At 50.5% G+C, this 23,520-nt stretch overlaps 1 protein-coding gene across 4 annotated transcripts in view; it reads right to left on the reverse strand.

Annotated features, from left to right (window-relative positions):
- The window catches only part of LOC117005885 (S-adenosyl-L-methionine-dependent tRNA 4-demethylwyosine synthase TYW1-like), a 92,033-nt gene that overhangs the window by 22,418 nt on the left and 46,095 nt on the right, over nucleotides 1-23,520 (reverse strand). For all 4 annotated transcript variants that reach the window (XM_033077961.1, XM_033077960.1, XM_033077959.1 and 1 more), the window contains 2 exons: nucleotides 22,643-22,820; nucleotides 18,467-18,602 (listed from right to left, as the gene is read on the reverse strand). In XM_033077961.1, coding sequence (XP_032933852.1) covers nucleotides 18,467-18,602; nucleotides 22,643-22,820 — 314 coding nt within the window. The remainder of the gene's footprint in view (nucleotides 1-18,466; nucleotides 18,603-22,642; nucleotides 22,821-23,520) is intronic.

Genomic DNA, 23,520 nt, shown 5'->3' on the forward strand with positions numbered 1-23,520 from the left:
AATGGCAAATAAGCAGGAAATATCTCTCTCTTGCATTTGCTTCTCCAGGCACAAAGCCTCCCCACCAGTTACAGGTGTTTCAGAGCCTCCAGCTGGATCACCTGGCACTGGGGACTCCCACAGAAACATGAAATGATTTATGTTGGAGAAGTCCTCAAGACATCGAGTCCAACCTTGACCCAGCACTGCCAAGGCCACCACTGAGCCATGTCCCCAAGTGCCACATCCACAGGGCTCTTAAACCCCTCTACCATCTCCCTGCACAGCCTGCTTCTGGGTTTTCCCCAATATCCACCCTGAGCCTCCCCTGGCCCAGCCTGAGGCCGTTTCCTCTCCTCCTGTCCCTGTTCCCTGGGAGCAGAGCCCGACCCCCCCGGCTGTCCCCTCCTGTCAGGGACTTGTGGAGAAGATTCCCAGATCCAGCTTCCTCCTGGGAAGGTGGCAGACAGCACTCCCAGAACTTCTCTGCTTGGAGTTACTCTGATTTGCCCTCTAAGGGCTGCTCTCCAAAGGAGTCACAGTGATAAAAGGCCTCTCAACACAAGCACTTGGCCATGGAACAAATCCACTCCTCAGTCCTCACATCCGCTTGTTTCCATTCTTCCCCTCCCCTTCATCTTCTACTGATGTTTTATTTTACTTATTTTTGGAATTTATTTTTATTTATAGAGCAATTTTCCAGCAAATCTGCAGTTTGGATTAACTTCTTTGCTGTCCCTGCATATTGTGGAAATGTCAATTCTGATCCCCAGCGTGGGCAGCAGGGGAGGGATTGGGATTCTGTCCCTGTGCTCAGGTGAGACCCCACCTGCAGAGCTGCCCCAGCCCTGGCCCAGCACAGGCAGCACCTGGAGCTGCTGGAAGAGCCCAGAGGAGGCTCCAGGATGAGCAGAGGGATGGAGCAGCTCTGCTGGAGGAAAGGCTGGGAAAGCTGGCAGTGTTCAGCTGGAGAGGAGAAGCTTTGGGGTGACCTCAGTGTGACCTTGCAGGGCCTGAAGGAGGAAAGATGCAGAGACTTTGGACAAGGGATGGAGGGACAGGAACAGGAGGAAGGAGTTCCTCCCTGTGAGGGTGCAGAGGCTCTGGCAGAAGGTGCCCAGAGAAGCAACATTTTAGTCCTTCAGAGCCTCTGACTGCCATGTCAGTGAATTCTGCCCTCTGCATAAAGATCAAGGTATCACTCACCTACCACTCATTCCTGTGTGTTACACAGGGGGAAAAGTCATTTCTACACCAATTTGCTATGGGAACCTTCCAGAAATGAAGAAGAAGAAATATCTAGAGGAGAAATAAATGAACAACAGGGTATCTTCCTCAAAATATGTCAAGAACTAAACCAGCTGACCTCTACCCGTGGCATTTAAGCAGCTATTTAAAGAACAGAAATTCTTGTGATTTGAATGGATTGGCAAAAGAAAGGTCAAGAGACAAGTAGGAAATCAACTGTTAATTACTGAAGAGAGCAGAACAGTAGAGGAGCTAATACAGAAAAATAAACATGGTGTTTGCACATAACAGGGGAAGAAGAAAACAGAGGGAAAAGATCTAAGGAGGAAAATCTGCAGTGCACACACCCTGTCAGTCCTGTGGAATGATCAGATAGCAATTAATGAGAACTGGCTCCCCAAAGGGCAGTTCCCAGTGGGGAACAAGTGCAGCAGCTTCAAGGCACCAGTAAATACCAGTTTATATTTAACATAACTGGTCCTGTTTCACAGCAGCCCCAGCAAGAGCAGCACATCCTCCCAGGCAGGGAAGTGGGGCTTTCTCTGATTTAAACCTCATGTTACTACTCTGCAATTCACATCCTAGCTCATTTAGAAGTTTAAGATCAAGGACTTCATAAAACTAAACGTGCTAAGAGTGAATTTAAAGGGCTTCCTCCCCCAGGGCAACACTGGCAAGGAATAACTGCAGCTCTGTGTGTGCACCACACCTGAACTATCCCAAAACCTGCACCAACTCACCATGGCTGGGCAAGGGAAGCAGGCAAGGAAACTGAAACTCTGCCAAAGGCAGACAGCAAACAGGTAGAAAAATCAGAAATTAATCTGGAGAAGCCTCCTTCCAGAGGGCAACATCTCTGCAGTGTTGAGCAGAGAAACATTGGTAGGAGGCACAGATCAAAATGAGTAATATCCCTAAATGTTATCTGGGAGCAATCCTTGCAGACTGCCAGCAGTACAAAAAGCCAGCCTGCTTTATTCATGGATTATTTGTATTTGTTGTACAATAAGGCCCCAGGAGATCCTCTCATAAGCACAGCAAAACAAGAAATAAAGAGCTTAGGCTGTGAGAATTTAACGATCTAAAGCATCAGGATATAAAGGCAGCCCGGGATGTCCCACACTGTGCTTCCAGGAAAAGCAGCTGGTACTCCACTCCAGTCATGAGGAGAAGACAGAGGAAGAGGAGTTAAGTGTCAGAACAACCCTTCAGATGGGTGGCAGTGAAGGATGTGGATTTATCTCTGCACAGACCAGCCTGGCAGGGAGGGCACATCCAGGGGTCCCAAAATGCAAGTCAGTGGGGTAGGTCCAGCTCAGCCTCCTGTTCCTGAGGGCAAAAAAATGGCAAAACGAGCCAGGGGAACCCCAGCCTTTTCCCTCTGGGCAATTCATGCTAAAATCCTTCCATGCTTCCAGGAAGTACTGCAGCCCTTCAGTGTCAGGGCAGGACATCAGGGAAACACAGACTGAGAGGCTTAGGGGAGGATCCTGAGGATAGAGAATCCTTCCATTGGGTGGATCTGAGATCCTGCTCTCAGCACACCAGGGATGGGCACAGCCCCGAGGCTGCCAGAGCTCCAGGAGCTGCCAGGGATGCACAGGGAAGGACTGTTGGGTGTCTGGGCAGGGTCAGGGGCTGCACTGGATGATCCCTGTGGGTCCTTCCAACTCAGAACATTCTGTGATTCCATAAAAAAGACCAAACCTTCTGTTTCAAGGCTGTCTCATGCCCCAGTCCCATACCAGCAGTGCCCCATGGCCAGAGCTCAGAGTCAGGACTGGGATCACCCTGACATGAACGTGGCTCCTTCCCTGCAAAGGCTCAGCTGAACCCCCAGAGGAGTCCCCAGGCTCCTGCTGGAACACACCAGGCACTGGGAAGCTCCCTGGTCCAGTCTGGAGAGCAATGGGACAGCTGCCATGGGACACTGCTCAGTGCCCAGAGCCAACTCTGGAGCCTGTTCCCAGGGCAGGGACATTGTCCCTGGAAGCCATCCTCACATCCTCCTAGATGTGTCACATGTACCAATGGATCCCTGCTGCCTGTGCAGGCTTTGCTGCTGGCCCAGCCTCAGGCTGAGCCCAGGACACCTCAAACAGAGGACTCCCTTTGACAAAGTGCTCCCTTCCCACTCCAATAACCACGAGGGATTGGGGCTGCTTCTTTTTTATAATTTCTTTTTAATTCCCTCCTCCTCAACATTCATCTTTTCCTACATCAAATGTAATTATTCTTCATGGCACAGCCCAGGTCTAATCTCAGGAGGAAGAAGGAAGGGGAACACATCACCTGCAAAGAGCAGGATGCTAGAGGGACATGGGCTTGGCTGGGGCAGGGGAGCAGCTCATTTCTCCAGGAGGGGCAGGAGAAGTCTCTCCAAGGTCCTCACCTTGGATCCTGTCACTTGTACTCACTGTTTTGGTCAGGCAGAGTAACAATGTCCCCCTGTTTGGAAGTAAATATAAATACATCCAGATTTTTGTTTCAGCTGCTGGCTTAGGTTCAGGTATCCTGAACTATTACATGCATCTCTTAGGTACAGATAAAATTATTTTATTGCCATTTTATCCACAGACTCCTCCACAGAAATCCCTGTTTTTGAAGCTAATGAATCTCAACATTCTCAACAGAAACACAGCACAGCTGGATGGAAAAAGCACTCTTGGGGGGAGGAAATCACGGTACAAAATCTAAACAGAACCTGCCCTTTGTTTCACACAACTTCACACCCCTTTGCCAGCACTGGATGAGGAGCAGGAACCACTTCAAAGGCAGCTCCTTTCATCAGGATTTTCTTCCACTCTTCAAGGAAAGGCTCCACTTGCAAATTCCCTTCATGACACATTCTCAGAGCTTCTGAGCTGGCAGGAGCTCTGTGATGGTGGCAGGAACCAGCCCAAGAACGGGTGGTGAGTGCAGCCCAAGCCCAGAGCTGCCCCTCCCCAGCCCCTTCCCAGCTCCCCAGGCTGAGCCCATCCCCTTGCCCGGGTTATGCAATGGCTCCTGAGCGAGCCAGCACTGAATAAAGATATCAAAGCAATTTCCACACTTGGAAAGGACTTGTCACAGGGAAGTGGATCAGGAAAACAAAAAGCCCCTGCAGCCAAAATCTCTTCCCCACAGTCAATAAGAAGATGCTTTATGCAGAAACCTCACCAGGGAGGAAAGATCCAAAACACAGCCCGAGAAAATCTCAGATCCCAACACCCCTCAGACCCCACAGCCTTCCAAAGCCTTACAGTTCAGCCCAGAGACAGAGCCCTTCTAAAGGAATGGAGGTCACTCCTGCCTCTCCAAAACCCAGCTCTGCAGATCACAGAATCCTGGAACAATTTGGGTTGGGGGGATGTTAAAGTGCATCTCATTCCACCCCTGCCATGGCAGGGACACCTCCCACTGTCCCAGGCTGCTCCAGCCCCAGTGTCCAACCTGGCCTTGGGCACTGCCAGGGATCCAGGGGCAGCCACAGCTGCTCTGGGCACCCTGTGCCAGGGCACTGCCACCCTCACAGGAACAATTCCTGCCCAATATCCCATCCATCCCTGCCCTCTGGCAGTGGAAGCCATTCCCTGTGTCCTGTCCCTCCATCCCTTGTCCCCAGTCCCTGTCCAGTTCTCCTGCAGCCCCTTTAGGCCCTGGAAGAGGCTCTGAGCTCTCCCTTCCTTCTCTTCCCCAGGTGAGCACCCCAGCTCTCCCAGCCTGGCTCCAGAGGCATCCCAGACCTGGGAGCAGCTCTGTGGTTTGCTCTGGACTCTGTGGGACCCATCACACTCCAGAGCACCATGAGGGAAGGCTCACTGTCCATGGAAGGAGGCAGATGAATCCATTTTTCTGGCAACCAGTTCTCTCCCTCCTCATGGGCTCCTCTCCGCCCTGGGCCCACCCATCACTGGAGGTGCCACCACCTGTGACAGTCCCTGCAGGGCTGGGGAGGGCTCAGCTGAGGGGAACTTCTCCCCTCCCAGCTGAACTCAGCACTTAAGTTCTGAGCTTCCTTTCTTCAGGCAATGATCATTAAAGCTCACCCTGAGCAGGCTCTGCAGCGTAGGAACCCACAAAACCACGGAGCATTGTTCCAGCAATGCTATTAATACCCAGGTGAGAGCAAGTGCAGCCTTTGTCTCCAGTGCTAAAAAGGTGCTCATTAGCATGGCTAATTACCACATGAACTCTGCTGTGAAACCCCAGCAAAGCTCAGAGCAGGGGTTTCAGTGCTTGAGAAGTCAGTGCTCAAGCCAGGCTCAGCTCCAGAGCCCTGGGCTTCAGCCAGGACCCTCCAGCTGTCCCCTCATCATCCCCAGGATGGGGACAAAGTCACCCTCACTACTATCACCCTCTTACTGGAGCTTGCACAACATTTCACCTCATATTGAGGACCTTTGCCTTCTGTCTGGATGTGGAGAAAGCAAAACCAAAGTACTGATACTCAAATCCTTGGGGATGTGAATTTTCCATGATTCTCGAGTTCCTGAAGGCTCAAAACCTGGAGATGGATCCCTGGGCCCTGTATTTTCCTGCCTGCATGACCCAAAAGTTACTCTAAACTCTGAGCTAGGTGGAATTGAGACGTTTCTAATTTTGAGAGTCAGCCCTGAATTTTCAGACCCACTCCCCCAAAAGTGAGATTTTCTTTGGATTTGGATAAACCAAGTTTATTAATGCATAAAACCATCAGAAAACAATTTGTTACATGGCTATAACAAAAATGTCAAGTATGGGTATTTAAGGTAGGGCTCAGAAATTACCCAAGATTTGTGTTTTCAGGTACGCCTAAGGATAAAAAAATCTCTTTCAGTGCTCAATGTTTTTCAGCTGAGATTTAAAAACTTCCCTGAAAGCAGATGGAGTGGGTGGCACCTCTGCCCATGGCTGGGAGGTGGAAAGGGATGCTCTTTAAAGTCCTTCCAACCCAACCCAGTCCATGATTCTGTGATCTGAGTGCTAATGCCAAAAGAAATCATGATGTTTCTAAAAAATAACCCCCAACCTATTAAAAAAACAAACCCCAAACCAAAACACAAACCTGTCACTGCTTTTCCATGCAAAAGCCATTCCTGTTCCTTGTGAGGGAATCAGGCAAAAAATCTAATTAGGGAACCAGGAAAAATACAATTACAAGGTGATGTCCACATGATGAGGACTGGTCCTGCATCTTGTCTTGAACCTGGAGCCCAAGGCAGTACCTTTAAAGCAGTTTTTAATTCTTTCAGCTTTATTATAATTGTGTGAGAACGAAAATTGTCTCTCTGAAGTATAATTATTGTGAAGAGCCAAGCCTGATCTCCATATGAAATTCCTTGTTCTTCCAAGGCCTTGAAGATAAGATGAAAACTGTCCTGAATAATAATTAGGAAAACATCAAAGTTGGGCTTTTGGTCTGCATCAGGTTATTTATCACCCAACACCACTGCCCTGGTGTCCCCTCCAGCCCTGAAACCCTGCCTGGAAAGAACAAGAAAGTCCTGCAGTGAGATGGACTCATCAGCACAAATTCCCAAGCTGGAATTTTACACCAGAAAAGCCCCTGAGCTCTGCACAGCCCTGCTGATGTGTGAAGCACAGGAATGAGGGATCAGGACTGGAAACCAAGGAGGTAAAAACCACCAAATTTCTCTCCCCTCCACACTCATTCTTCCTGTACTTGCTTGTAATCTAATTTATTGCTTTACATTTCAGCAGAAATTAATCAGATTACTGAAAAATCTCTAGAAATACAACAAAGTACAGCAACAGCTTTGTTTTGAAAGCTGAAAACGTTGTTCTTAAGTAAATCCAAACCATGACTGTTCTTTATCCATTTTCCATGGACTCAGTTTTAATACACTTACCCTTGGAAATCAGCAACAACAACATTCCAGTGATTATTTCTTTCTTTTCCATATTTCCAGTGCAGTTTCAAGGAATCATGTAAAATTTATATCCAGGGAAAAAGAAACCCAATGCAAAGGTACTTAAAATAGAACAGCACAAAACCAGATTGTATCAAATCAGCAGCAAAAGCCACTTCAAGCTTGCTGTTAAACAGGCTGAAATGGTTCTTTTCCCAGAAAAGGGCAGATGTTTAACTCCAAAGAGGCAGGAGAAGCAGCAGCAGGAGTCTGGGAGTGCTGCCCCCTGCTCTGTGCCACAAGGACAGCACAGCCAGGCTCCAGCCCGGGCAGGGAGTGGCAACAAAAACCCCTTCCAGCAGCAGAAAAGCTCCAGTGAGTTCCTGCCCCAGTCCCTGTGTGCCTTTGCCATGACTCAAAGCAGCAGCCTGACAGGAATGCTGCCTTGGGATCAGGACCTTTGCTGTGCCTGGGTTGGAGCAGCTGCTGCAGCAGCAGGGACCTGCCAGGCACATCCCAGGGGACAGGGCCTTGTCCTGCCCCAGGTGCTGCTCTGTCCCATGACAGGAGCTCAGCCAGCCCTGACCTTGGCTCCAGCCCATCCTCCCTTCCCTCAGAGCTGCTGACTCCAGAGAATCCCCAGTTCCTTCCCTCTGCTCAGGGGGATGGTTCCTCCTCTCGTGCCCTGGGACAGACCCTGCAAGGGGACAGCATGGGGGACAAAGACCAGGGGAAAAAGCTCTGCAAGGTCGAGTTCAGCCCTTCCCCAAGTGCCACATCCTCAGGGCTGCTCAGTATGTGCTTGTGTCTGCTCAGGTGTGGGAAAGAAGAGGCTTCAGAGCAGGAATAGCTAAAGGCAAAATGTGGGACTTCCCCCAGGCTCCTCTCCTTTCACATTCCCCAAAATGTCCCAGCCACAGCTCCACAGTCACATCCTGATGTTCCATGACCTGGTGTCTCAGGCTTGGCTCCTTGGCCAGGGTGAGGGAGGCCCTGGCAGTCTTGGAGAGACACCATGGCAAAGCTGTCATCTCATAGTGACAAACCTGTCACCTCAGGGCACAGTCAGACTTCAGCAGCACAGGGAAGGCAGGAGAAGGAAGATATTAAAGAATAAACTGCAGGGGAGTTCCAAAGAAGGGGCTGGAGCGTGTCCAGGGCAGGGAATGGAGCTGGGAAGGGTCTGGAGCCCCGGGAGGGGCTGAGGGAGCTGGGAAAGGGGCTCAGCCTGGAGAAAAGGAGGCTCAAGGGGGACCTTGTGGCTCTGCACAAGTCCCTGACAGGAGGGGACAGCCGCGGGGTTTGGGCTCTGCTCCCAGGGAACAGGGAGAGGAGGAGAGGGAACGGCCTCAGGCTGGGCCAGGGGAGGCTCAGGGTGGATTTTGGGGAAATTTCTCACTGAAAGGGTGGTCAGGCCCTGGCACAGCTGCCAGGGAGACAGTGGAGTCCCCATCCCTGGAGGGATTCAAAACATGAGTGGATGTGGGGACAGGGTCAGTGGTGGCCTGGGCAGTGCTGGTTGGACTTGGTACCCTGGAGGCTCTTCCAGCCTCAGTGACAGTGTGGTAAGAAGAAGCTGGCCTCTAAAAACAACACATCGGTGACAACACATAGAGGGAACATCCAGAAAGAGCCTGAGAGTGGCATTTGTACAGGCACAAAGGAGATGGGTGAGAAAAGCAGCTCCAAAAGAGCAGCTCAAAGCCAGCCCCACTTCAGGCAAAGGCTGTGGCTGAGGCAGGAACTGAATATTCCCAGAGTTCCTCTGGATGCAGGGCAGGAGCCCAGGCTGCCCCACCACACTGCCAGCTGCTCAGGAGTTTTAACCATCCCAATTACTTATACACCCAGCCAAAGACTTGGATGCTTCCTCACAGATCTCTGTAGTTGGAAATCTCAGCCAGAAAAACAACTTCCCACTGAGATTTCCCAGAGGCCTGAAAGAATATTCCTCAAAATTGCTGTGTTTTGCTCAGCTATAGGGTATATAAAAAAGGAGAATAAACTGTATTTTAAATAACCCAGTAATACTGAAGGATTGAGGGAGTAACTGCAGGATCAGCCTGGAGGAGGGAAAGTTTTGGGGTGACCCATTTGTGGCCTCCCATTAGCTGAAGGATTCCACAGGAAGGATGGTGAGGGACTTTGGAAAGGGCCTGGAGTGCCAGGACAGGGGGAATGGCTTCCCACTGCCAGAGGGCAGGGATGGATGGGATATTGGGAAAGAATTGTTCCTGTGAAGGTGGCACAGACAGGAGCTCAGCCACAGCCTGGGAAGGAGTGACTGTATTTATAGGAATGGTGACACTGGTTATCCCAGGAAATAACAAACCAGCAAGGCAACTTCCAGCAATGAAAGCAGAGATTAAGCTGCCATAAAAACATAATTACCTCGTTAAAAAACACTCTTGCAGGCTGTGAAGCAAATGATTTATATTTTTCTTCTGGGTTTTGTCCAAATCATCTAAAAATAGATCTGAAAGCCCCACCAGGATTGCTGAAAATCCTGCCTAGTTCACAAGAAACAGTGTAAACAAGGAGTCTGACATAAATTTCTCTTATTGATTAAACAATCCTTGAAAACCCAGTGCTCTTGTAAAGCCTTAATTCAAGAGCTGGGCTCCAAAAGAACAACAATTATGGGCTTTAAACATTTTAAGTGCCCATTCTGGTAAACAGGTGAGCTTGAGCTTGGGCTGAGAGAACTCCTGCAGATGCTGGAGCAGAGCAGAGGAAGGATGAAAATTCCAACGAAGGATTTACTCAAATCCTGAGTGTCTGTGGATTCACAGTGCAAGGTGTGCTCCACCTGAGGAGCCTGCCCAGGGAATACCTGAAATTCCAACACCTCCACCTCAAATTACAGCATTCCTTTAGAGACCCAGTGCCCATGAAATGCCTTCAGATCCTGCTGCTTCCACAGCAAGCTGGACTCAGAAGCCCAGAGGGAGATCAGAGTCCCCAGGATTGTAAAGCAAATTCCAACCCTGAGCTAGAAGGACATAAAAGCAATGATGCACACACACACACACTTGTACAGTTCTGTAAACAGTTGCTTTCTGTTATTTGTAATTATTACGGATCATCAGCTCTCCAGTTGCAGGGCTCATCACCCCCAAGCACTGCAGCCCTTCTGGGTTTAGCACTAAGCTGGGTTTAGCACTAAGCACTCACAGAGATCGTTTGCACTACATCTCATTTGGTTCCTGCACCAAACAGATTTTGTCCCCCTTGCCCTGTCACTCTCTGCCTGTGTGAAAGTCCCTCTCTATCCTTTTAAAAGCCCTCTTTGGCCTCTGCAAGGGGCTCTAAGGTCTCCCCAGAGACTCTCCTTCTCCAGGTGAACACCCCCAGCTCTCCCAGCCTGTCTCCAGACCTTGGAGCACCTCCTGGGCCTGCTCCAACAGGTTCACCTCTTCCCTGGTGAAGTCTATGCATTACCACATTATAATCAGAACTATATTAATTTCTGGGAATTCAGTGAAAGATACCCCAGCAGCTTTGCAGCTTCAGAGGGGACTCTGAACTCCTGTGCTGAAGCTCCTGAATTTTTCCCATTGCCAAATCCAACAGCAGCTTCATCCAAGGAGAACACACAGGACCTGGCTCCCAAGTGCACAGCCTGCAAGTCAACAACCTCCAGAGGGGTCACTGGAGCAGCCATGGAAACCAGGGATGGGCCATGTGGTCTGGGAGGTCACAGGCAGCACTCAGAGCCACCAGCACCCAGCTCCCCATGGCCTGGTGGGGGTGGACAGGAACCACCAAGGGCCAAGGCACCCACATCCCCATGGAACAACGGAAGCAGCACTCCTTGGCATGAGCCTGCTTATTGCCCAAAGTCACCCTGGCAAAGGAAGTTTGGGGCCTCTGTGAGCCAAAGGAGCTGAATTGGGAGCTAACGGAGAAGATCAAGGAGCAAGCACTGATCACAGCCATTCCCTGAGCTCTGCTGCCACATTCCTGCTGCAGGATCCTGCCCTGAAGGTCCAAACGAACTAAACCAGGTCCAGTTCCCTTGGAGCCAAGCACATGGGTCTCACCCTGGGGCAGGAGAACCTCCCCAAGCCCACCCATCAGACACATGGGCCCTGGGCACCCTGTCCATGTCCAAGTGTCAGTGCAAGCCTGGATCCAGCCCTGCCATCCAAGCACTCCTGCACACAGCCCCTCACAACCACCCTTCAGGAAAGGATTTCTCCCGCCTCCAAAGCAATGTCTTCCTGATTTTGCCTTTCCCAAACCCAGGGGTGTGTTCCCACCATTACCACATACCCAGAAAATGCCTTTCCTTGCTTGCAGTGCTTCTGTCTCTGTTCTGCACTCCCCATCCCAGATGAGCAAACACATCACTCCTACAGATGCTTTGTCAAGTTGTCTTTCCTGAAATGTCAAATGCTAGGATCCAAAGGAACGGATTCAATGAACCCAATAAATGCTTCTCAGCTGACTCCTTGTGTGAGAGCTGCTGGTGATGGGTCAGTGAGGACAGAAATCCAGAGTTGATGCATTTAGCAACTGGAGTATGGTGCCCTGCCCTGCACAGGCCCAATCTGTGCCATTCAGCCCTGTTAGCTCAGCTTTATGAGCTGAAATAAAACCTTGGTTGAAAGCAAAGTGCAGCCCCTAATTTCCCTTGTTGCCACAAATAGAATTTTAGGGTTGTTCTTTCCTTCTGCAGAGTTCCCATAAAAACACACACAGGCTCAGCCTCCTCAGGGGGCCTGTCCATGAAAACTGCTCTACTTCACAACAGAGAACAAAAATGTGACCAAACATCCCTAAGGCCAGGGAGGCTACTGGGGAAGCTGGGAGCTCCCAGACCCAAGTCCAGGGAAGGGAACAGCCCTTGGCTGGTGGTTGGGCAATAAATAGTCTGGAAGGGGAACAGAGACTGGTTTGAATCAAGCTCCCTAAAATCCATGGCTGGCATCTCTCAGGCAGTTTCTGTAAGAGCTCCAGACAAAGGAAAGATGCTTTTTAACAGAGGGTAAGAATTGCAAATGCTCCCTATGTGTTCAGCAGCAGAAAAGCTGGGCAAGCTGGAGAATGTCTGCTGGCTGAGGAGGGAAGGCATGAGTGCAGCTGGGAGGGGAGGAGCAGGAGGGCTCGGTGACTCCAACTGCCCAAGGCCAGGGGAGGGGGCAGGGGTGCCTTGTCCCAGCCCCAGCGGTGGCACTGGGCACCCTCTGCAGCCAGGGCCAGGCAGGAATGACAGGAGGGGCTTCACCTGGGATCATGGACTGAGAGAACGTGGATTCTACCCCCCACCTGTGTCTCCAGCCCCCGGGTGGCCACAAAACCCTCCCTTCCCCCAGCCTCACTGTGCCTCCCCAACACACCAGGACAGCAGCAGCTGGAATAACACATCCCTTTGACTGGAGCTGTGTTATGAACATTTTCCCCCTTCCTTGCCTGCAAGCAAACCTGGAGGGACTCACAGAGCCAGAGAAATGAGATTTCACTCCCTCAGCAGCCAAGCGTCTTGCTGAAGCTTGGTTTGGATTGCTGTGAGGACACTGAAAGGACAGGATGAATTTCTGAGGCAATAACTCTATATTAACATCATACCTGTGTTACACTCCTCAGGCTACATTGCCAAAGGCTTTCACCACAAGTCTCATTAGCAATCCCATTAAAACAAGAACACAGCTGGTGAGAGCATTTACTGTACAGAAGAGTCAAATTCTTCTAAATTTATAGTGGCAAAATTGATTACTGATTCTAACATCTGTTGCAGATTTTACATTTAAATTCTCCTTAAAAAGTCCCTCAGCTCAGAAACATCAGACATGGCTCCCCTCCCCCAGGAACCACATAAATCATCTCCCTGCAAATCAAATGTGTCTTTTCATAAAAACAATTGTTCCTGTCATTTGTTACATAATAATCAGCACTAAAACCTGCTGAGCATGTAACTCAATGTATTTATGCTGTTTGTAATTCACACAAGCACAAGGATAACTTGGAAGACAGGATAATGTTGGGAAAAACAAAAAGAGTCAAGTAAATATCAGCAGATGCAAGGCTGGGAATGTTTAAATACCAAACTGGTCTCTTCATCACCCAGGAATGTAACAGGAGCTACCTGTAAGCAGTGTGAAAATGCAGAACTGGAGACAGTAATGGGAGATGTTTTTATATCTTGTGCCATGGATAAACCATTCCTAGCACCTGCCAGCAAGGAATATCCCAGCCACCAAACCCAGGCACTGCCAGTGTGTGGTATCCTAGCACAGGCAGAGGGAACCATTTCCCTTCTTGGTCTTTTCTTAATAAATTACAACACCCAGGTGACAGCTCCACCTCTCCCAGCAAGCCCTGACCCTGGTTCTCCAGGAAATCCTAATCCCCTTGAAGCAGAAAAAGAGTGAGGGCAAGGTTAGATCCCAGATCTGCAGCAGTGGCATGTGTGATGTGCAAAGGCACAGTCTGAGCTCCTGGCAGTGCCACTGAGCTGCTCCCTTTGCTTTGTGACCCTCCTGGAAGGACAGGAAGGACAAGGTTCTGCTCCATCATCAGTTCCCGCAGTGCCACACCATCCCATTAACCTGCAGGGCTCACTCCTGCTCTGTGCACGGCTCCAGTCTGTCTGAGAGAACATTGGCACTGCAGGTATCAGCAGCTCAGCTCTGCCTGCCCAGCTCTGGCAGCACAGCAAGTCCTGCCAGGCCAACCCATGCACAGGACAGGATTCATCATGAGGAACAGACAGAGGAGGCCAGGCCTGGAAGATGTTTGTCAGAGCATGAGTGACAGCAGGGACCTTGAGCCCAGAGCTCAGCAAGTCCATGGACACCCATGGACCAGCAGCATTTGTTCAAGAGCTGTTTTGTTCACCCCAGGTCAGGAGGAGCACTCCCAGCAAGTCAGTGGAGAATCCTGCCCCTGTGCCCAGCCCTGGGGGCACCTCTGGAGTGCTGTGCCCAGCTCTGGATCCTCAGCACAGCAGGGACAGGGAGCTCCTGGAGCGGGGCCAGCACAGGCTGTGAGGATGAGGAGGGCCTGGAGCATCTCTGTGCCCAGGAATGGCTGAGGGAGCTGGGGCTGTCCAGCCTGGAGAGGAGCCCCAGCTGAGAGGGACCCTCAGCCCTGGGTGTCCCTGTGTGCAGGGAGGGGCAGAGCAGGGCCCAGGCTCTGCTCCAGGGCCCAGCAGTGGCACCAGAGGAACGGGCAGGGACTGAGCCCAGCAATTGCCCCTGCACAGGAGGCAGAACTTCTGCCCTGGGCAGTGCCCAGCCCTGAACAGGCTGCCCAGGGAGGGGCTGGAGTGTCCCTCAGCAGGGATATTCCAGAGCCACATGGACACATCCTGTGCTCTGGGATGGCCCTGCCTGAGCAGGGAGGTGGCACCAGTGACCCTCTGTGCTCCCTTCCAGCCTGGATTCTGTGAAGACAAAAAGCCCCCTCAGAGGTGCTGCCAAGGGATGTGAACCATAAATAGGACACCTGCTGCTCTGTCCATCACCATCTTCTATGCAGCTGTTTCCTCAGTGTTTGGGTAGAAATCCATAAGCATTTTGTCACACTGGGTCACTGCACCCCCATTTCATTTCTCAGCAGGGGATTCCCATTGGTCCCAGTCAACATCCCCATTGCTTGTAAAAACACTTGGTGATTTATGGACAACCACCAGGACAAATTCCCAAAGCTCCTCAGCCTGCAGAACTTTGTTCAGTCCCCCTGAGGGAAACAGAGCCCAAAACAAACACCAGAGGATCCTGAATCTGGCTGAGGGAGATGAGAGGTCAGAGACCAGGAGCTGTTTTTCCTGCTCAGCACATCTGGTTAAAGGTATTTTGGAAAAAAAAAGCATCAGCTGGATACCAAAACCTCCAGGGATAAAAAATCTTCCCCCTCCCTCCTGAGCTGGACCCTCATCACTGGTTTGCAACCCATTCCTCACTGGAGATGGATTAGGAAGCAGCAATGGTTAGAAGAAACATCTTTCAACAGAGATTTCTCACCCTGATGATAAGGATTCACATTCCTCAGTGCCTCCAGGCATTTGTCTATCAAGCCAAGTCACCTCTCAAGCACTCTACCAACCTCTCACTAACTCAGGTCTGTCAGAGGGTGAGGCTCCAAAACTCAAACGTGGTGTTTGGGAAGGGCACAGTCTAAACTACACATGCTCATGTCTTTCTTTTCCCTCTCCACTTAATTTCAGGGGTAGAGGACTCAGGACAAGAAACAAAGGAGCCTTTGGGAGTCCACCTGCTGTTTAAAATCCTTTTTCAAAAAGTGCTTCTCAGCACAGAAAATTTAACATGAAGATCATTTCAATGAGAGCAGCTCTAGAAAGGATCAAACTTGCTCCAAGTAGCAGTGGACAAAAGGGGGGTTCATGACGTTTGCTGCAGAAAGAAATAGCACAAAAGCTTTTTATCTTGTATTCCTGGGCTTCCTTTGAAAATGGATGTAGCAACTAATCTCAGACATGTTGGATGAGGCTGTCAGATCATCCTGGGAAAATTTTGCTATTAAATTCAGTCTTTTACTGAAGCTCAAGAACTTTGTGCAGAAGGTCAGTTAAAAACATGAAATCCATTACCAGCACAACTGGGCCAAGGCCAGGCTGGATGGGGCCAGGGTTGGTAGAAGGGGTCCCTGTTGGTGGGGTTGGAATGAGGTGAACTTAAGGTCCTTCCAACCCAAACCATTCCAGAATTCTGAGGTTCTATAACCTCCCCACTGGGGCAAGAGGTTTGAAGCCCATCTTTGCCTATGCCCTCCCATATTTAACAAGACCTGGGCTTTGGCTGTAGAAAAGAGAACAGCCATGACAAACATCCTCTCTCCTTTCTGTCCTTCCCTCTTCCTTTCTCTCACTTCTCATTCTGAATTACCAAACCAGAGGATTCCTTTGCCACCCACCACCCACCCCTGCAGCCCCAGGCAGGGAGAGAGCAGGAGCAGCACGTCCCAAACCCCAGGAGGGTGAGCACAGCAGGTACAACTCGTGTTCCTGTAAGCTCCCTTTGCCCACGTTTATTTTTCAGTGTGCCCAGCTCAAAGCTGCCCATGACTGCTCAGCAGTGACTCAGATGAGCTGCAGTGCCAGCTCCTCTGAGCCTCAGGACTGAATCAGCCTGAAAGGTTTGTCAGGCACTGGGAAAAACTGAGATCTGTATTTGTTTCCAGATAAATTAACATCATTTCCCAAGACAATGCAGCATCCTGGAAAAGGGCCTGTATTTCCTAGGAATTCACAGGTGCTTTAGCTGCCAGCACCTCCCATATTCCACAGTCCCACAGAACAAGTGCTGCCAGCTCGGTGCAGGGCAGCTGGGAGGGGAACAGAGGGGAAGAGAGAGGAGCTGCTGCCCAGGAGCACTCAGAGGTTTTGGGTACCAGAATCCAGTGTCTGATCAGTGCAGGGATTGTCCTCTGTGCTGGCACTGCTGAGACACCTCCAAACCAGAGTCAGTTTTGTGCCCCTCAGGACAAGACAGACCCCGGGGGGCTGGAGCACGTCCAGGGAAGGGAACAGAGCTGGGAAGGGCCTGGAGCCCCAGGAACAGCTGAGGGAGCTGGAAAGGGGCTCAGCCTGAAAAAAAGGAGGCTCAGGGGGGACCTTGTGGGGGGGACAGGAGGCTCAGGAGGGGACAGCCGGGGGGGTCAGGCTCTGCTCCCAGGGAATAGGGGACAAAGAGAAACAGCCTCAAGCTGGGCCAGGGGAGATTTAGGCTGGATATTAGGGAAAATTCCTTAATGGAAAGGGTGGTCAGGCCTTGGCAGTGGCTGTCCAGGGAGATTTGGAGTGCCCATCCCTGGAGGTGCCCAAGCAAGGGCTGGACATGGCACTCAGTGCTCTGGGCTGGTGACAAGGTGGGGATCAGGCACAGCCTGGACTCCATGGTCTAGGAGGGCTTTTCCAACCCCAGCAATCCTGGGATTAAGAGAAAAACAACAACCAGCAGCTTCCCCAAGAGCTCCTGCTGTCCCCATGTGTGATGCTGCCTCGTGCAGCTGAGCAGGGCTGGCAGAGAAGGGCTTCACCAACTGGAACAACCATTAATTGGCTCTTGTGTTATCAGTGCTTCAAGGACCCTTCAAAGTGCAGTTGCTTGAAGGAGAAAATGCACCTGCTAGTGGAGCTGCTTTCTCCTCTCCTCTTCACCTTGACCAGGGTATTTTTAGCTGTATGGACAGACTTGCCAATACTTTCACCTTCAATTGTTTGCAAGGAAGCTTCTGACAACTCCCAGTAATGAACACTCAGGGTCAAGAGAGGCAGAAGGAAAGAAACGATGGGCAAAAGCAACTTCCCAAAAGGCTTTTTCAATATTTTGTGCCTTCAGTAGTTTAGCTCCCTTTCTTCCCACAGATCTCCCTGCTCATAGAGAATTCAGTTTGCACTTAATTTCAATACCCTTGGAGTGTGGACTGAGGTTTTGCACAGGAGAGCTGTACCTCCACACACAAATCACCTGACCACGCTGCCCATGTGCCTTTGCAGCAGAAAGTGCCACTCAATTCCTCTGAGTCTCACAGATCCTCTAATCTAAGTTCATTTGGAGGAGAATGGTGAAACACTGTCATCTGAGAAGGCAGGAAAACTCATTATTCCAACAAAACTTCATTATTCAAAGGCAACAGTTTCTCTTGGCTGTTCATCCCAGCAGGTAACATGTCAAATCTGCCAGATTAGTAAACACAGCCCTGGCTTCCATCAGAGCCCACAAGCAGGAACAAGAGAGGCAGATATGCTTGTGAGGCACCATTCTTACCCATTCAAGTGCTGCTGGGCCCAGGAGTGCTTCATTAATTACTCCAAAACTCACCTGTCACACAGAGCCTGAGCTGACACCACCCCAGGGCTCCAGGTCACTGCTCAGCTGAGTCCAACCCACACAGGGCAAAGGTCCCCCTGCTGCTATGCTCAGATCCCCTGCAGATTTCTCTGGAGCAGGAGGGTGTCAGAGCTACCAAACTCCAGCACACACATTTTAGTGTCCTTTATGTGCTGCCATTTCAAGAGAGCCTCTGAGAACCAGAGCAAAGGAACACAGCGGATTTACAACCCTCCCCTGAATTTCCAGCTTTCCTTCAGCAGCCTGTTTTTAGTGTAACCCCTTTGTTAGGAAATCTATTATTTGATAATCTCTTCATCTCTCACAGCATCTTTTATTCACAGCATTTACTGCCCCATTTGACACATACATTCTGCTCTGGAAAAATACTCAAACCTACTGCATTTCACGCACCTGAATGCCCCAACCGTGGAAATACACTCCCAACACACCCATAACCCACTCCATGGCCCATTTAAAAGCCTCTTAAGTCTTCCACTTCTGCAGAAAGTAGAAGCAGGTAAGGTGAGAAGGGAGAAAAAAGGTGTGGTGAGTCAGCAATGTGTAGAAGGAAGGAAAAAGCCATTTAGAAGTCCATTCTTAAGTGGGTACCTTTTCAGCCAAGGCCTTTAAGCTGTCTAGAAACCTCTGCCAGAAGTCCTTGAAGAGGGGTCTGTCAATCCTCCTCAAACTCTCCTTGGTGCTGGCATCCACACTGACATAGAGCTGGGTCACAGGCTCCAGCCTCCTGCAAAGGAAAGAGGGAATTGCTGCTTTCACAAATCTGCTGCTTGAGTTTGTGTTCTCCTACAAAAGCAGCAGTGGGAACTGGACAGTATTTCCAGGGAAAGTTCTTCTCTGCCAAGTGACTATCAGCAGCAGCAAGGTGTTACAACCTCAACAAACACCCCAAGGCTGAAAACTCACACACACAGCCCTTGACAGACAATTTCTTTGTCATTTCCTCCCTGCACCAGGATATATTTCACTGCAGTGGAGCAGTAACACATCGGGGAAGGCTTCCCAAAGGAAGGGGTTCAGGGGAGGCACAGAGAGGTTCTGCAATCCACAAAGCTCCACCCTTCCTCCACGATCTATTTGGCCCATGGGAAAACAATCCCATTCAACAGAAATGGACACCAGGAGGAATTTCCCCATGGAAAGGGTGGTGAGGCCTTGGCAGGGGCTGCCCAGGGAGGTTTGGAGTGCCCATCCCTGGAGGTGCCCAAGGAAGGGCTGGACATGGCACTCAGTGCTCTGGGCTGGGGACAAGGTGGGGATCGGGCTGGGACTTGATGATCCTGGAGGAATTTTCCAACCTCAGGGATTCTGTGACTCTAAATTCAGCCCTAATTCAGCCAATTCCTACTGCTGGACATGATGAACTCCCCCGACCTGCAGCAGGATTGTCAATGACATTTCTGAGGGGATCTCAAAGCTCTTTAGAAAATAAACCCACACACAAACCACCACCATGTTCTCCTTCCACTGCTAAGACTCTCAATCCCCTGAAATCCTGGAGCAGAGCCTTTCTGGTCACAAGTGCTGGTCCCAGCACCTGGGAGCCCAACACTGGGAACTCCTGAAGGGACTGAACCTCCTGTGCTGTGGAGAGAGCCTGGGTGGAGCCTGATCCCTTCCATAAATTCCAAGGGAATAAAGGTGAAGCACCAACACCACAATTCATCAGCAAAAGGATCAAAGGGATTAAGAACAATCTAGAAAGGAGCTCCTTCAGAATCCCAGGATCACTAAGGTTGGAAAAGCCCTTCAATGTCACAAGCCAACCTGTGCCTGATCCCCACCTTGTCACCAGCCCAGGGCACTGAGTGCCATATCCAGTCCTTCCCTGGGCACCTCCAGAGGTGGGGACACACCTCCAGGATGGAGACAAACCCTTTCCACTGACAGAAGTGACAAAGGCAGTGAGTGTAACACACTCACCCCTCGTGGCACCTCCCACCCCGAGGGCTGCAGCATCAACAGCCACATCCCAGTGGGGCAGTGTTCTGGGAGTGTTTGTGTGAAGTCTGTAATGAACACACACCATTCCCAGCTTCATTTGGTTCTCTAGGGAAGATGGGAAGAAATCAGAAGCTATTGTTCAGCTGCCAAACAGTGCCACCTAAAATACACTGTGACAGAGGGACAAGAACAGGCCAGAGTGAGACTGACCAGAGCTCTTTGTGTCCAGGAAAATTCACTTGATATGGACACTCAACCAACCATGAGAACACATTCTCTGTGTGTGTATTTGGACAGCAAAATGAAACAAGCCAGTAAAATCTCAGTTTTGAAAACAAGTTTGTCTGGACTGGCAATCCAAAGCCATCGACTCCAAAATGACCAAATTTTCTGGGCCTAAGTGAAATGCTCAGTTTGCAGGAATACCAAGCCAAACTCTTTCTTTACTCAGTGCTGTCTTTGCTTAATTAAAAGGGGCCCCAGTGAAGATGGAGCAGGTGCTTTTCAAAAGAGGGGCTGAGTAAAATCATCTCTTCTCAAACTTAGGGACAGGCAGGAACCAGACTCACTGTCAGCATGGGGGAAATGAAGGAATCAGACTTGATCCCAGGGAGGGATTTCAGCCCCAAACAGGAATGGTGCACAGGACTCTACATGGCTGGGAATTGAGCCCAGATGAGCTGGGCACATTCTGCCAAGGGGAAATAAGGAGAGAAGGCAGCCATGGGTGCAGTGAGAACAAGGACACATCCTTGTTCCTGGGACACAGCTCCAGTGCAGAATTACAGCAAATCCAGCTGTGTGGTACCAGGATGGATTTGGGCTGTGAATTTCTGACCTAGCTTGAACACTTGAGGTGAAATCCAGGAGAGCAAATCCATGGCATTTACACATGGATGTGGGCAGAAATCCCAAGCTGAAATCTTCAGCTGAGCTGTGTCACTTGAATAAATTGACTTCACACCTCCAGCCCTGAGGTGGCTTCACCAGGCATGCAGGACAAAGCCCACAAAGACCAGGAACAGCAGCATCAAAAATGAGCATCTGATGGTGAGCATTAATAATAACCTGCTCATTATTGGCATTATTATTGATTATAAAGGCAAACCCACACAGAAGAGTTGTTCACAGCCATGGATCAGAGACAGGAGCCAGGTATGGGTTCAGTAGGAGCTCACCTGGTGTAGAAGATCCCTCAGTTTACTGTGAGCCTGGGGCAGGTGAAATTGCAGCCTGAAGAGAGGAAGAGGAGAGGAAGGCACAAGGAGCACCTGCTGGAGCCCCTGTCCTGAACCCAGCAACACCCCAGGCCATGCTGCCCTCTCCCAGAAGGGGTTGGGAGGGACCTTAAAGGTCATCCTGCCCTGGACAGGGACACCTTTCACTATCCCAGAGTGCTCTAACCTGGCCTTGGGCACTGCCAGGGATCCAGAGGCAGCCACAGCTGCTCTGACCACCCTGTGCCGGGGCCTGCCACCCTCACAGGGACAATTCCTTCCCCATCGATCCCTGCCCTCTGGCAGTGGGAGCCATTCCCTGTGTCCTGTCCCTCCATCCTTTGTCCCAAGTCCCTCTCAGCTCTCTTGCAGCAGAGGTCACCCTGCCTATTGCAGGATGAACTTTTTGACTTCAGCTCCTCTGCTGACAGCACAGAATGATTTGGGTGCCTACTTCAGTTCTCATATTAAGCAAATCATCTGCTTTGATGAGCCACGATCAGTTGCAATTTTTAAGACAGCAAGACAAGCATTTTATTTCCTTCTTTGTTTCTTTTAAAAAGACTCGACAGATCCAAAAAGTGCAGCTTCCAAATAAAGTGTGTTCTCTCTTTTCAAACTGCTATATTTAGGAAAGAGCAATTTCTATCTACCAGGCACATAATACATGACTTAAAGTAACTTGATTACACAATTATTCATTCATTTGGAATGCCCTTGCAGTGTATAATTACTCACTCCCAAACTGGCTGTTACCCCTCTCAGCGCCAGATTCAGACCACAAGGAGTGCAAATGAAGCTCTCCCAGGAGCACTGACACAGAGGAGCTGGAATGAGCTGGGTGACACACCAAGGCCACCCTGCCCACAGCTCCCACAGCTCCCGGGCTGGATTTGCTGCTGTTCTGAACTGCTGGGATTCTGAGGAGCCCCCAGCCTCCCTGGAGCTGCATCTCCCCATATGCTGCACTTCCTTTCTACACTTTGGTAACAGTAGCGTGGATGCTCCAAAGCATCAGAAAAAAGGATTCTCTACCTTTGTAAAGATTCTGAAAGAGTTCATTCAAGTGTTTGATAGATTTCTCTCAAGTCCTTCTGAGGGAGGTTAGAGTAAATCCCACTTTGCTGATGAACATGTGCTTGTCACCCTTCCTTATCCTGCTGGGGATGCTGGGCTGGACAGAGCTTTGGATTGAGCTTTTACAGCTGCTCCTCTGCAGTCAGAACAAAGATCAGCCCCAAAAGGCAATCTCTGAGCTCAGTGCCCTGCTCTGGCTGGCAGAAGGACAGAAGTTATCCCTGTCCCACATACAAACCACAGCTCACTCACTGCTCCCCTCTTGCCACCCTTCACAGGTGGCACATTCCATCCTCTCCACTTCCACAAGCAATCACAGTTTGTTAAGGAGAAAATCAGACTGTGGGGGAAGAAAAGGATGAGAAGGAGCATGGGGAAACTGAGGTTAAAATCACACGCTGAGGGGGATTTTTCATTGTGAGTGCTCATGCAGAGCTGACTCTGAGGGGCCACTGAATGGGATTAGGACACAGCTCAGCACACCAATGTTTCAGGAGGAAGTTTAGGAGGAATTTCCTGCAGCTCTCACCTGATCTCCTCAGGGAACTGAGCGTTGGTGACCAGGAAGGTGGAGATGCCGTGCTGGTGCAGCAGCCTGACAAAGCGATTGATGTGCGGGTACATGATGGGCTCCCCCACCAGGGACAGGGCACAGTGCTTCACTGCCAGGGCCTCCTCCAGGCGAGCTGCCTTCACTCCTGACACACCTGCAAAGGGGACAACAGCCTTAAATCAACAGTGCATGGGGCCCTGAGCAGCCTGCTCTGGAGGAAGGTGGCCTTACCTGTGGCAGGGCTGGAACAAGATGATTTTTAAGGTCCCTTCCAACCCAAACCCTATTGTGGTTCTGTAGCAAATCCCCCTCCAAACATCTGTATCCAAACACACCCTGGCACCAGGAGGGCTGAGAAGAGCAGCTGGAGGCCTCCCAAAGCAGACAGGACACCAGGGCACAGGGAGCAGCAGCACCCAAAGCCTGGGGCTGGGTGTGCCCTGCGCACTGCTGAGACAAATTTGCTGGTAACACCTGAGCCAAGATTAAACATTTGAGCCAAACTCTCCACTGCTGAAAGCTCAGGGGTGCTGCTGAATGCTGAGACACAAACAAACACACAGGGCAACTCAATACCACTTCAAGCAGGTGTGTTAAGAAAGCAGCCCAGGGCATGGCTGTGCTGCTGCTGTTCCCCATGGGCCTCCAGGAAGAGCAGCTCCCAGAGGAGCTGAGCACAGCTCCCAAACACAGCAAGGGACTGAACCCAGACTGGAAACGTGCAGCTCCACAGAGGGTGTGATCAAAAGAAAACCCAGCACATGGCACAGTCCTGAACAGCCAGAGACCTTTCAGAAGGAAGAGGAAAACACAAGGAGCTCAAAAGCAGTGTCCATGTGAAAACACCACCTGAG

Source organism: Catharus ustulatus, chromosome 22 (genome assembly GCF_009819885.2).
Source record: "Catharus ustulatus isolate bCatUst1 chromosome 22, bCatUst1.pri.v2, whole genome shotgun sequence".
NCBI classification, from domain to species: Eukaryota; Metazoa; Chordata; class Aves; order Passeriformes; family Turdidae; genus Catharus; species Catharus ustulatus.